The sequence below is a fragment of the Manis javanica genome, chromosome 4, assembly GCF_040802235.1.
Source record: "Manis javanica isolate MJ-LG chromosome 4, MJ_LKY, whole genome shotgun sequence".
Taxonomy (NCBI): domain Eukaryota; kingdom Metazoa; phylum Chordata; class Mammalia; order Pholidota; family Manidae; genus Manis; species Manis javanica.
The window spans coordinates 117,156,193-117,171,291 of NC_133159.1; the positions used below are offsets into that span (position 1 = coordinate 117,156,193).

A 15,099-nucleotide genomic window follows, 5' to 3' on the forward strand; every position below is an offset into this window, starting at 1 on the left:
ATAGGAAAATAGTTTTTTTTTTATGTTTTAATGTTTAAATGTTTTTATGCCCTGAAGTTGAAAGCTTATATGTCATATCCTTAGAAATTTAGTTCTTTCTACAGAAACGTGGGTGTCTTCTTCCAGAGGAATAAGGAGATGATAAAGGAACATTTGCTGTGAGTGGTCAGGAAAACTAGAGGTGAAACAATCATTGTGACCAGCATTGGTCTCCAAGCCTGACCAGCTAGGGTAGCCACTGGCCACAAGTGGCAAAACCAGAATTAGAGAGAAAGATGTGGCAAGCAGCTTCACCTGGAGCCATGACCGCAGAATAGGACCCCTGAAGGACTGCAGAGATCTTGGAACCTGCAAGTGGTCTTAAGTAGCAGGTGGTCTGTAAGGATGCCTAGGCGTGGCTTGGGCTGTAAGTAACAGAACCCCTTGTGTCAGTGGCCCAAGCCAACACTCCCATCCTGTTCTCGGAAGTCAGGAGGTAGGCAGTTGATAGCTGTGGTCTAGGGCTCCATAGAGTCAAGGTTTGTGGCTGGCAGTTCCGTGATTCTCAGCCCTCCAGCCAAGGGTGCAGGTGAGCACCTCATCGTCAGCATCTTGGCCCCCTGTCTTGACAGGCAGGAGGCTAGGCAGGTCCCCAGATACCTCATTCCTGTGGGGAGAGTGTTTTTCCCAGGAGCCCCCTTTTTTCCCTTTTGATGGGATCAGAACTGGGTCATACAGCCTCCCCAAGCCCACCTTTTTTGAAACCACAAGATCACAGCCTGATTCTTGACCAAAGTTGGGATTCATAGGGAAAAAAGAGGAACTGGCTTTTAGGTAGGTAGGAGCACTGTTTGCCATAGGCACCAGTAGGGCTCCACAGAGTGCTCAGGGACCTCCTAGATAATGTAACGCTTCCCACTCACCAGACCCCCTGTTCCCCCGCTCACCAGATGCCTCACCCCCCGGCTCACCAGACACCTCGCCTCCCCCCCCCCCCCCCCCCCCCCCCCCCGCTCACTATCCATCCTCAGTCCCTCCACCTCCTCCCACCCAGGCCCTGTGCTGGGTTCTTGCCCCATCAGAGGGCCCCCTCTGCACATATTGCTCCTGCCTCTGTCTTTGCCTGCCCTTCCAAACCCCCTTTCTTCACTTGCCTGGTCCTGTCTTAAGCTTTACGTCTCAGCTATGGTGTCAGTTCTTCAGAGAGGCCATCAGTCAGTGGGGCTGTTGTCTTGTGGACTCCACAGGATATAGCATTGTAGGCCAGCTGGGTCACTTGAGTGAAAGCCATCTATTGTTGGCACCTTGGAGGGGCTCAGAAGTGTTGGAAAGCCTGTTTGGTAGAGTTGAGGGCAGCATAGAGTCACTTCCCTATATGAGTTGTGGCCGAGAAAGTGTTGGGAGAGTTGGTTGAGGTTAAGTAGGTTAAGCTGAAAACACGGACGTTTCGATGATCTGCAGTTCACTCCCCCATTCTCTCCTTTATCTTTGGCTGACAGCAATCTCTCAGCTCTCTTGGTGAAACAGAGTCCTGTGACGTCATGCTGGGAAGAAGGCATGGAAGAACCCTGTGTAAACAGTGCATGTCAGGGCAGTTTGGGGAAAGGCCTGCAGGCTCCTCCCCGGAAGCCTTCAGGGTGGGCCCTTGCCTCTGGAGATTTCCTCAGGCCCCAGCCCTGTGCGAGCCTGAAGCCTGGAGCTGAAGCTTAGGAGGATTCACCAGGAAAGGCAGTAGGCCTGCTTGTGCTTTACTAGGTCAGGTGTGACAGTAACTCACAAGAGGGGACACTGCTGCCATGGACCCAGCGGCGCCTCACCCTGTCTGGGTTTCCTGGCCTGACCTCCTTCCCTTCTGAAGGACTCACATTTGTTTTGAGATGTGTTAATACCTTTCATGAGGTTAGGCCTGAGCACCATTCTCTTTCTGTACTTGACTGGAGGTCTTGTCTCCGAGGCCTCGGTTGCCTGGCACCTGCCTTTCCTGGGCGAGATCTTTGGGAACAGCTTGTGGAGCACTCAAAGCCCAGCTTCTCGAGGTTCCGAAAGTGAAATACAGATGTTTACCCTCTTCTTGGGGTTCTCCATATCCATTTTCCTTTTCCCATGACAAAAGTATAAAGTAGACCGGCATATTCTCCTCTCCCTTGGCAGAGCAAGGCCAGTATGAATGACGTGTGACTCTGTCAGCAGTATCTGTTTAGAACAGGGCTAAGTTGTGGAGAGGCCAACTTAGATGTAAAAACAACAGGAAGAGTAACATGCATTCTTTACTCAGGCTAATCATTCCAAATTTATTTATACTTTTACACTATATTGTGACTTTCATATATTAAGTACCTAGTAAACACTTGTTGAAGGAACAAATGTCAGAGAAACTTGCAACAGAATTAGGAGAGAGGCTGCTATAATAATATCACTGTTAAAGTTTATCATATTTTAATAATAACTAATAATTTTAGTGCTTTATATATACTCGGCACTCTCAAAGCTTTTGGGTCACTTAATCTCATTGAATCATAATTTTATGCTGTAGATAACTATCATTTTCTGATTTTTTTCCATTGAGGAAACTGAGGCAGGGATGATTCATTTACTAGGATAATTGATTAATTGATGAAGGCCAAGATTCATAGTTGTGTTTTACCCCAGAACCCTTCTCTTTTTTTTTTCTTCAAAATATTTGTATTAAGGTATAAGTTGTACATAATAAAGCGCATACATTATAAACACACAACTCAGTGAATCTTTACTCTCTGTACACCCACTCTGTGTACCTCCACCTGGGTCATGACAGGATATTCCAGACCTCCAGAAGGTTCCCTCCCAGTCAATATCCCTCAAAGATAACCATTATCTTTTTTTTAAATTTTATTAAGGTCTCATTGATATACAATCTTTTTTTTTTTCATTTTCATTTTTTTTATTTTTATTTTTTTTATTTTGGTATCATTTATCTACAATTACATGAAGAACATTATGTTTACTAGGCTCCCCCCTTCATCAAGTCCCCCCGCCACATACCCCTTCACAGTCACTGTCCATCTGCATAGTAAGATGCTGTAAAATCACTACTTGTCTTCTCTGTGTTGCACAGCCCTCCCCATACCCGCCCCCACACTATACATGCTAATGGTAATGCCCTCTTTCTTTTTCCCCACCCTTATCCCTCCCTTCCCACCCATCCTCCCCAGTTCCTTTCCCTTTGGTAACTATTAGTCCATTCTTGAGTTCTGTGATTCTGCTGCTGTTTTGTTCCTTCAGTTTTCCTTTGTTCTTATACTCCACATATGAGTGAAATCATTTGGTATTTGTCTTTCTCTGCCTGGATTATTTCACTGAGCATAATGCCCTCTAGCTCCATCCATGTTGTTGTGAATGGTAGGATCTGTTTTTTTCTTATGGCTGAGTAATATTCCATTGTGTATATGTACCACATCTTCTTTATCCATTCATCTACTGATGGACATTTAGGTTGCTTCCATATCTTGGCTATTGTAAATAGTGCAGCGATAAACATAGGGGTGCATCTGTCTTTTTCAAACTGGAGTGCTGCATTCTTAGGGTAAATTCCTAGAAGTGGAATTCCTGGGTCAAATGGTATTTCTATTTTGAGCATTTTGAGGAACCTCCATACTGCTTTCCACAATGGTTGAACTAATTTACATTTCTACCAGCAGTGTAGGAGGGTTCCCCTTCTCCACAACCTGGCCAACATTTGTTGTTGTTTGTCTTTTGGATGGTAGCCATCCTTACTGGTGTGAGATGATATCTCATTGTGGTTTTAATTTGCATCTCTCTGATGATTAGCGATGTGGAGCATCTTTTCATGTGCCTGTTGGCCATCTGGATTTCTTCTTTAGAGAACTGTCTATTCAGCTCCTCTGCCCATTTTTTAATTGGATTATTTGCTTTTTGTTTGTTGAGGTGTGTGAGCTCTTTATATATTTTGGATATCAACCCTTTATCGGATCTGTCATTTTCGAATATATTCTCCTATACTGTAGGATGCCTTTTTGTTCTATTGATGGTGTCCTTTGCTGTACAGAAGCTTTTTAGCTTGATATAGTCCCACTTGTTCATTTTTGCCTTTGTTTCCCTTGCCCGGGGAGATATGTTCATGAAGAAGTCACTCATGTTTATGTCCATGAGATTTTTGCCTATGTTTTTTTCTAAGAGTTTTATGGTTTCATGACTTACATTCAGGTCTTTGATCCATTTGGAGTTTACTTTTGTGTATGGGGTTAGACAGTGATCCAGTTTCATTCCCCAGAACCCTTCTTAATCACTGATTTTTACTGCTTCCTGGTTACATACAAACAAAGAAAGATAGGAGAACATTTAACACAGACCTAAAGACTCCATCACACTGTAGTCTTAAGGCTAAAGCCTTTTGGTTTGAAGAAGGCAAGGTTTCAAGTCTCATGAACTAGGAAAATTCTGCTCAATTATAACACAAATAAGAAATTGACAGTGAAACCCTGAATCCTCAGGATGCGCCATTGTGTTTGATTTACAACCTGAATCCTGAGGGAGTGGGAGTCAGCCAGGTGAGTTGGTGAGATGGGGGCAGTGGGAATGTTGCTGGAAGAGACTGGCAAGTTCTGGGTGGAAAGCTGGGCCCACACGGAAGTGGTGCAGGCTGGTTCCAACCCGGTCTGGAATGCATGGGTTCCCAGAAGTTAGCAGGAGACACCCTCCAAGTGGTCTGAATTTTAGCCTCAAGGCAGTCTCTGAAGGATTTTTAAAAAAATTTTTATTAAGGGATCGTTGAGATACACTTTTATGAAGATTTCACATGAAAAACTTGTGGTTACTACACTCACCATATTATCAAGTCCCCCCCATAATCCATTGTAGTCACTGTCCATCAGTGTAGACCACAGAGTCACTACTTGTCTTCTCTGTGCTACACTGTTCTCTGAAGGATTAAAAAAAAAACAATGGCTCTATTGAAAGATTACTCACATCAAGTGTGTAAGTCAGTGAGTTTTAGAATATTCAGTGAATGCAGCTATTACCACAGCCACTTTTAGAACATTTTCATCACCCCAGAAGCGCATACCCGTGATACCCTGTCATGCTCCAGCATCCCTCCCTCCAGCCCCTGGCAGCCTCTCATCTACCTTCTGTCCCTATGGATTTGCCTGTTCTGAACATTTCATCTAAACTGTATGGAATCATACACTGTGTGGGCCTTATGCACCTGGATTCTCTCCCTGAGCATAATGTTCTCAAGGCATGAATCCGTATTTCCTTCCTATACATGGCTGAATAATATTCCACTGTATGGACACACCACAGTTTGCTTATCCACTCATCAGTTGATGGGCATTTGGATTGTGTCTGCTTTTTGGCTATTAGGAATAATACTACCTTGAAAATTCACATGCAGATTTTGGAGTAGATTATGTTTTCATGTCTCTTGGTTATGTGCCTCAGAGTGAAATTGCTGGGTCATATGGTAATTATGAATTTAACTCTTGAAGAACTGCCAAACTGTTTTCCAAAGTGGCTGCACCATTTTACATTCCTGCCAGCAGCGTACGAGGGTCCCACAATGTCTCCACATCCTCTCCAACAATTGTTATTTTCCATTAATAAATTATTATAGATCCTTGTGGGTGTGACATGGTGTCTCACTGTGAATTTTCCTTGCATTTCCTCAGTGACCAGTAATGTTGAGCATTTTTTCATGTGCTTATTGGCTCTTTGTATGTCTGGAGAAATATTTATTTTAGATCCTCTGCCCATTTTTAAAGTTGTATTTTTGTCTTATTGTTGAGTTGCAGGAGTTCTTCTTATATTCTTATCAGATACATGATTCGCAAATATTTTCTCTTTATCTTTTCACTCATTCATAATGTTCTCTGAGAAACAAGTTTCAATGTACCGCTTTTTTTTTGTCACTTGTGCTTTTGGTCTGAAGAAATTTAAGTCGGAGTTACAGGGTCATATTTTAAGCTTCGAAAGATTACTTTGGCCACAAGGATGAAGGGCTGAACAGGGTGGGGGGCAGGGAGGCCATAGACTAGAAAGACAAGGTCAGCTCAGTGGAGTTTGGTGACCTGAAGTTGGGGGTGCACAGGAAGGGAGTTCAGTTCATTGGCAGACCTCTAGCTCAAGACACTGAATATGTGGTTGTGCTGTTTACTACAAAGAGATCACAGAACACAGAGCAGGCTTGAGGAGGGACAGTTGTCAACTGGATGTGCAAATAGTGGGGCAGCAGAGATGTCCTGGCCTGCAAGCCAGGCTGCCCTCGGGACCTGCCGGCCCACTGGGACAGATCCCAAGTCCAAAATGCCTCCGAGTCCATGATCCACCTCTCTTCTCCTACCTAAGGGCGCTCCACTCTCTCGTGTTTTTAGAAGCAGTGAGGTGTGTTTATAACCAGGATGTTCTACTAATGCACTTCATGTTTGCTGAGGTAGCTGTCTCAGCAATGTCAGAGAAAATCATGTTATTGAAGATGGTAGGTAGGATTCTGGACTTCTGTTTACCATCCTCTGCCCTTGTAGATAATATTTATCCATTATAGTTAGATCATCCGGTGGTAAACTGGCTGATTTGCTTCCCCTAGAGGAGAATCTCAGTGTGTCTGTGGCTCTGCCATGGCCAGCACAGAATGCTCTGTGATACCTGCAGTAGGTGGGGATGCACCCCCAGGACCTCCTGGGACTGGAGTCCTTCTTCCTCCAGCTGCCAGGTTGTAGTGGCCACTGACTGCCCAGCTAGAGTGAGGAAAGCCACCTACCCAAGAGTTGCCCCCTCCCCCCAGGTTGCTGCACCCACTGGCTAATCCACTGGGTAGGGGGCAGGCCCTTGCTTGAATTTGGGGCATCCTAGGTGCAGAGCTCCCGTGGGAGTAGCTGAGGACTGCCTCTCATTCACTCCTCTGCCCATCCTTGCCTCCCGCACTCTCCCACGGGTGTGGGTCCCCAGAGCACCTAGTGAATTGCTTGCATGCACATCCCCATCTCAGAGTCTGTTTGCCTGGGAGTCAGATCTGTGGCAATACCTTTTCTTCAGTTTCAGTGACTGAGAAGCCAGAGGAAAGGTTGAAGCCTTGCCAAGTTCTAGCCCAAACTGTCAGCTGCCTGCCTTTCCTTGTGCCTGGGAGCGTCCTGAGCAGCCCCTGCTGCCACCTGCCTTTGGTGGCTGTCACAGCTTCGAGGACCGCCGTGACCCGCCCCCTCTCCAGGGAGGATCACAGCTCTGGGAAACTCACTTGAGTCTCTCTGTAATGCAATTTTGCAGGCCCCCTTTCTAGAGAGAGTTGATTTTTTAAGAGGGGAGGTGGTTGGATTGCATGAAAAGTTTATTTTTTTAAAGGGAAATATTGGAAGCCACATCGCTGGGTGTCTGATAGTGTAACTCTTGAACTAGAAAAGCTAGACTAAAGAACGGGCTGGCTGAAAGGCTGGTGGCGCAGCAGGCAGCCTACAGCTCCAGCTGTCGTCACAGAACAAGGTGTTGGTCTCAGCTACTTGGTAAATGGGGTCATTGTTTTCAAATGACTTAGTTTCTCCCTCTTTGCCATTTGTTAGTCTGTAAAATGAATATAAAACTGCCTACCTCTTATTACCTAGCCAGCCCCTGCAGGAAGTTGTGAAGTTACTTAAGGGTTGTTTTTTGTTTGTTTGTTTTTAAGAACTGTCCGGAATATATTGTTAAACCTGAGAGAATTATTCCAAAATCAAGAAGGAAGAATGATGTGTGTAACTTGAAACAGTATGCTGATTTATCAGTTGACCAGCCCCAACAGACCCCATCACACATCACAGTGCCCCTCCCTGCCCCCAAGCTCACCATTTGGTGCCTGTGATAGTGATGAGCCACCACGCAGGCAGTAAAGGGCCCTGGGGGTCTCTGAGAGGTCAGCAACCTCACCTGCACCCAGAGACCTTTCCCAGAGTGCTCAACCTTCTAGTCACCTGGTCTTGTTCTCTGGTTTTACTTCCGCCCTACATTAATCCCAGCCAAGTAATGTGCATGTTTGAGACTCCAGGTGAGACCCACAGCCTGAGGGTTCTGTGACATGCATGACAGCCTGGACAGCTCTGCGGAAAGCCAGGGTCTGACCAGGATGCAAGACTCACAAGTTGCCTTCGGTTGCTGCCCCTCAAATGCTGTCAGGTACCAGCTTTCTAGTATCGAGTGCAGGGCCTGTTGTGTCCTTAAACATCATCTTTGTATTAAAGTAGCTACCATAAGATATTACTCTCTTGTATTGTGATTTTCTTGGACCTGTATTATATTTATTATCTAATTTTGTATACACTACGATAGAAAGTAAGCATGAAAGAAATCATAAATTTTATTGAGGTCTTTACCATGTGACAGGCACTGTGATAAACTCTTTAGCTGCATTATTTCATTTACTTGTTCAGGTGAGGAAACCGAGGCAGACAGATTAAGGAATACGGGCTCTGGTTGGTAGACTTGGGATTTAAAGTCTGGCAGTCTGGTTGCAGCTGTGTACCCTCAATCGTTTTGATGTACACAGCAGCTTTCAAACTTCTGGCCATGACCTACAGTGATATAGTTTATATTGCAGTACAGACCCACACACCTTTATAATTGGAACACAAGTTTCACAGAACAGTGTAAACTTTAATGTCAGCAGCACACACTAATTCTTCCCATGCTGATTCTCTCTCCTTATTCCCTCCCCCTTTCCCTTCCTTCCTTCTTTATTACAACCTCCCAATTGAAAAATAGAGATACTGCCTTCCAGTGTTTATTCATTCTTCTGATATTCCTTATGTGCCTCCTGTGTGTCTGACGCTGTGGGTAGGTCCTGAAGAAAGGGTCCTTGTCCCCATAGACCTTACAGCCAGAAGGTGCTACACATTAAATTTAATTGGAAAAAAACTTATTGTATATGGAGACCCTTCAAATCTAAGAAGAAATCTATTAGCTGGTATTACCTGGTAGATATACAGCTATTTTGTAACCATAAACAACTACAGAAAAGAAGCAGAGTTTCTAATAAGTAATCTAGTATATTTGGACAATAGAATACGATGTCTCATTCAAAGTAATGACCTAGAGCAATGCCTATCAATATGCATACATCTCAAAAACAAGCTTCAAAAGCATAATAAGCATAGTATAGTAGAGGATAAAAGCATGTTACCGTTTAGTACAAGGCAATGTGGTACATACAGTACACTGCAAGAGCATAATATAGCAGTCATTTATGTAAAACATTTAATACTGCAGAATGGTACTCTGTTCTCATCATGGGCACATACAAATATAGGAAAAGTGAAAAATCACTCAAGAAAGGACCACACCAATTTTGTGATAATGTGTATTACCCTCTGGTATGGGAGGAAAGATTGAGGCTTTAACAAATCTTGTTAAAAGTATGAAGATTTAACTCCTGACAACTGTGGCAAAATTTAACCATTATTAAGTTTAGGTGCATGGTTACCTTGTTACATTTGGTGCTTTTCTGTGTATTTAAAATATTTAATGATTAAAAATTGGAAAGGTGAAATGAGTGTCCTTGAAACCACAAGTCCTTTATGGTCAGAGATTGGATTCTAGGGGATCTGTCAGGTGTCATGGTGATGTCCTGGCTCACCAGCAGAGGGCGCTGCTCCGCAGCAGATGTGAGGTGGGGCAGTCGCTCCCAGGCACCGGCTGCTCTCAGGTGCAGTGAGGGAGCCTCCAATGGAAGTGCTGGTCCACCAGGTGCAGGAAAAAAGTTGTTTAAGTACGTGCAGCTTTCTTACGCTGCTAGGAAGGAGCCCAGAATACACCCATTTGGCCATGCATACAATCATATTTCTCTGAATAATTATAGCCTAGTCTGTTTCTGAGGCTAAAAATACAGAAAGGATACCAGGTACAGCACAAACTTAGAGCTTCCTTTGGTGTTGCATTGATAATCCTGTTGCTGATGTGTGGGGAACTTTTTCCTGTTAAATTGACCAGGACACCTTCCTTTTTTTCTAGGTGGAAAAGGATTATTCTTACTTGAAGGAGATATGTGATCATCAAGCTGAACAGCTGAGCAGAACCAGCCTAAAACTTCAGGAGAAGGAGTCAGAGAGTGATGCAGAGATTAAAGACATGAAGGAAACCATATTTGAATTGGAAGATCAGGTGGAACAGCACCGAGCTGTCAAATTACATAATAATCAGCTCATCAGTGAGCTAGAAAGTAGGTGGAATCCAGCTCTGGTGAAATGTGTATCAGGAGTGGGCAGGACGGAAGAAACTGGGAGTGGCGGGTGACTGGGAGAGTAAATGTATGTGAAATGTCATCCTTTTGAGTGTTCTGTGATCTCCTAGGAAGAATGGCAATTAAGAAAGGCAGAATAATTAATCTCTTAAATATGTCAAAAACTGGCTATAGAAGGAAAGATGTTGAATGGAAGGGATTGTAGAAAAGAGCAAACACATTTGATGGTGTCATGTGTACTGTGCAAGAGCCACACCGCCGACCACAGTTGTCAGGAGTTGACATGTAGTCTTTGGATCTGATGGGTAGTAAGACAGGTGGCAGGCAGGTGGTTGGACTGATTCAGTGGGTGCTTCTGGTCTGGGGGAGAAACAGTCCCAGCATGTGTCCCATTGATGGTAGGATATCAGGTGATGTAGAGATGCTGGCCACTCTGTTACTGAAGAGGCCCCATTATGTGGCCTATTTATGAACTCATTGTTTGCTTTGAATAGGGGAAGACATTCTAAAAGGATCAGCTAAACATTGCCAGCTTTGTCCAAATAAGCCTTCTCAAATGGTCACATCTACTGTGTTCTGCCTTAATGCACGGAGTGTGTAGTGACACTAGCCGTTGCTAAAAATAGCATAGTCAGCTGCCTGAAACATTGCCCCACGTGTATGTAGTCCATCCATCTTATTATTTGTGGAATCCATATTTGTGAATTCACCTTCTTGCCAAATTTATTTGTAGCCCCAAATCAGTGCTTGAGGGTCTTTGAACATCATTCAGGGCACATGCAGAGCAGTAGAAATTTGTCCCAAAGTGACTTCACAGCTCAAGTCAAACAAGGTGATGTCCCACCTTCTTGTTTTAGCTCCCATACTGTAAACAAGTGTTTTTTTCCCAGTTCATTTGGTGCCTTGTTTTTTGCATTTTTGTCAGTGATTTTACTGCTTAAAGTGGCCCAGGGCCTAGTCCTAAAGTACTGCTAGTGCTCCTAAGTTCAGGAAGGCAGTGACATGCCCTATGGAGAAAACACGGGTGTTAGATATGATTTGTTCAGGCATCAGTTAGTGCTGCAGGCTACGAATTCAGTGTTAATGAATCAGCAGTGTTCACTGAGCACCCTGCTGATGGGAACTCCCAGAGAAAGAAAGGGAGTTCACCCATCTGTGTGTGAGTCTGCTCTGGCAAGTGCTGAAGTAAAATCTGTGGTGTGCGGGGAAGCTGTGGAAAAGATGGAAAAGTGGCTGAACTTCTGGATTCATGGGACTTTGGCTGATTAAAAAAAAAAAAAAACCACAGTGGACAGCATTATTGTGAAACCAAAACCCAAAGAAATTTGCAGTCACGTTTCCAAGGTTCAGGAAAGTGTTAAGCTTCCTTAGCTAGTGCTGGCTGGCATGCATGGTTCAAAAGGCCACACAGCATGAGAAAAGTTAAAAACGTAGGCAAGGTAGGTCCTGCAGAAGAGGAGACTGCAAAAGAATTTTTAAAATACCTTCTACATGTTATACAGTGAAAGAGTTATGTGGGCAAGCAGGTTTCCTACACTGATAGGATGGGGTTTTTTACAAGGACATTGGCAAATGAGCCTATATAACACAACTAACATTTCGTTTGTTGAAAATGTGACCAGAGGCTCACAGGAACCTAGCCCTGTATTTCCTGTAGGAGCAATAGTCCAGTATTTGCTAATTCGTTGTGTGTGGCAACTTTATGTAACTAACCACAGTAATGAGATTGGACTGTATGTTCTACACCTTGATTATCTGGTTAGCGTCAGCATTCCAGTCTTTCTTAGTATAGGATATCGGCATTCGGCATCAGTGTCGTCGGGGCTGTTCTCATAGCATGCTTGAGAATACAACAAAAAACGTAGCCACCATTGTCAGTGTATGTTTCCAAACACAGCACCACACATGAAGATGATGAAGTCAAAAAAGTCCAGTAATGTTTTCTTTATGTTTTAGTGATACACTTTTGCTGAGAATTTAGCAGTGGTGTCCTCAATCCTTAAAAGTCAGTGTAGACTCACCAAGAAAGTCAGCGCATAATTAACATCCAGAGCAGCTGCCAGGGCCCCCTGCCTGTGCTCATATCATAATATAGCCAAGATCCAAATGACTCACACGGTGCATCTTTTGAGAAGCTTTTTGATTTCTGTCAGGGATATTAAGGTGCAAGATAGCTTTTCACTGGGAGATTCAGACCCAGCCTGAGACCAGTCACTCCGCATAAAATCCTTGAGAGAAGTGAACCAAAAAAAAAAGGGAAGGGTGTTCTCTTATTCTGCAGCCCTGACCCCAGACACCAGTTCTCAAGCCCCACATCCTTAGAGCAGCTGGGGAGGAGCTGGCCATGTGGGGCCATTCTGATTCATATCCCTGATAGCATCTGCTACTCCTGGAAGCAGCGTGAAGAAGCACTGAAGTCTGTTGACTACACAACAGACATGATGAGATTTAAGTGGAAGTGACCCTGATGGCACTATGGGGAGAATTGGAGGCAGAGGGAGGGAGGTACTGAGAATACTCTTAATTAGGGAGAAGGAGTCAGGTCACCTCTGGAACTGTTGAATACACATGGCCTCATCCTGTCTGCCCTTGAACAGCCCCGTGCCATGGACCAGAGTCTGGGGCTTGAGCACCTGTACTTTTGAAAAGCTTCTCCAGTGATTCTTGGGGTTCAACTGCAATTAGGAACCAGGACTGTAGAAAAAGGTCTAAAATGATGGTAACCAGTCATATCCTCTGTTGTACAGAAGCCCTCTGCCTCACAGCTGTAAAAGACACGCAGGATGATTGTGTGCACATAGGAGGGGGGGCCAACATAAGTGTTGTGGTGTGACGCCTTTCTGGGTCTCTTCCCATTGTGCTCTGTGGTTGTGCAGCTGCTCAGCTGCAGGTAAACCTAACTAAACACCACTTAGTTTCCTAATAATCCCATTTCTATCTTGGAGGAGTGCTCTGCCCCAAGGTGCTCAGAATGGAGTTTATGAAAGAATGGATGGATTTTGAAGCCTGTTACAGATTCTGCAGCTTTGCTACTTAGCTTACCTTCTACCAAGAGTCATCTTTTCCAGCTCCTCTCTGACTTGTTTATTTCTAGGCAATGTGATGAAGCTGGAGGAACAGAAGTCAGAACTGGAAAGACAGCTAAAGACTCTAACTAAGCAGATAAAGGTGAGATGTAGTTACAGCAGAGAACTGGGAACCCTTTCCATCATTTTACTAAAATATGCCTGTCTTGGGTTTGGAAACCTTTGAAAAATATCCCGATAACTCTCTCTGGCCTGCCTCCTTAGTACTTTTCTGTGGCATGGGCCCTGGAACCACAAATTAGTATTGGCAGGATGTAAAATTAATTCAGCCGTTCAGTTTCAGGATGGAGAGCTCTGATACCACAAAGGTGTAATTCCCACCTGGGCTTTTCCTGGTATGAGTACTGTTAAAGCCATGCCTCCCTAGGTCCTGCCCGGCCTGTCCTTCTTGGTGATGGACGTGGGGGACTCTGCCAGGTGCTGGCCCTGCTGGTGTCTGATGTGGGTGTGGGCTCTGGCATTTACAGGAGGAGACGGAGGAGTGGAGGCGATTCCAGGCAGACCTGCAGACCGCGGTGGTGGTGGCCAATGACATTAAGTGCGAGGCCCAGCAGGAGCTGCGTACTGTGAAGAGGAGGCTGCTGGAGGAAGAGGAGAAGAATGCCAGGCTGCAGAAGGAGCTGGGGGACATGCAGGGCCACAGCAGGTTGGTCCTGAGCAGAGCTGCACGTCCGTGAGTCTGAGGGACACCCACATAGTGCTTGGCTTCTCACTTAACCACCACGTGTGGGCCTTTGTCGTCTAGAGACGCAGTGCTTCTGTCTGTGCCAAACGTGATCTGCCCTAGGCTCACTGCCACTGCTGGCACCACAACATAGCTAGGGCTGTTCTGTCCAGTGCCTGGCCACTGGCCTTCTCTGGCCTAAGGGGATGAGAAAACTCGTCACCTGCATACGGACGAAAGGTATCCTTTAGCTAGGTGCCTCCTAGGTTGAAAGAACAGAAGCTGCGTTGGTGATGCTCTCTGCACTGTAATGTTTGTCAGTGTGGCAAAGTGTGCCTGAGCGGTGGCAGCGCCTTGTGAGGGTCCTTCCAATGCAGTGGGAAAGGCTGGCCTTGTTCCCAGGGGAGTTGCCACCATGTAAAGGATGCATTCCTGCCAGCCCAGGGAGGTGCTTCTTTATTGACAGCACCTGTGGGCTACAAATAACCTGCTTCCTTAAAAAAGGATGAATTTGGAAAACACACATCTGGCTGATAGGAGACTCCCCACTTCTGTTCTTCGGGCAGAAGATCACAGTGTCTTGCCCCAGAAAGCTCTTAGAAAGCTCTTCTTAACAGCAGAGTTTCAGAGGAAGGTATTCCTCAAGTGGGCTCAAGGTTAGTTATTACTTAAAACTTAAGTGGTTTACAAACAAGATAATAAACATTATTTATGAATGAATGCACTGTTATTTTTCCCCAGTCAGGAATAAATGTCCTTAAATTTAAGATTCTTGAATATTAGGAAATTATTTTGAATTTTCAGATGTCTTTTGAATATGAAATACTGTATTTTAAAATCCAGTTTAGTAAGTCCTGAAAATGATTGTGGGACATTTTCCATGATTGGGAGTGTTGTTCATTGGTTAGATTCTGAGTCTTTGGGTCTCGTGTATTGCCATGAATTTCATGACATTGGAAAGACTAGATTTCTTCTTGGATTTCTATTTTGATTCTCTTACCAAACTTGTATCAATCAATCCCTCATTCAATTGTCTATGACTTTTATATAAAACAGCCTCTAGAGAAAGATTAAGATAAGATGTGTTGCTTATTTTAATAAGTCCACTCTTAAAAATCAAGATTACTGTTTTATAGTAAAACCTCTACCCTCTGGCCACCAAAGCATGTGGAGTT

The 15,099-nt window shown here is 44.5% G+C and overlaps 1 protein-coding gene across 16 annotated transcripts in view; it reads left to right on the forward strand.

The window, feature by feature from the left end:
- SPECC1 (sperm antigen with calponin homology and coiled-coil domains 1) overlaps positions 1–15,099 on the forward strand; it is a 292,535-nt gene that overhangs the window by 182,763 nt on the left and 94,673 nt on the right. For 15 of the 16 annotated variants that reach the window (XR_012130438.1, XM_037012977.2, XM_073234743.1 and 12 more), the window contains 3 exons: positions 9,946–10,153; positions 13,269–13,342; positions 13,728–13,906. Coding sequence is in view for 15 of the 16 variants with exons in the window: in XM_037012977.2 (XP_036868872.2) it covers positions 9,946–10,153; positions 13,269–13,342; positions 13,728–13,906 (461 nt within the window). In the remaining variant the exon portion in view is untranslated. Of the gene's footprint in view, positions 1–9,945; positions 10,154–13,268; positions 13,343–13,727; positions 13,934–15,099 lie in introns of all 16 variants that reach the window. The other variant, XM_037013031.2, reaches the window with a different exon arrangement.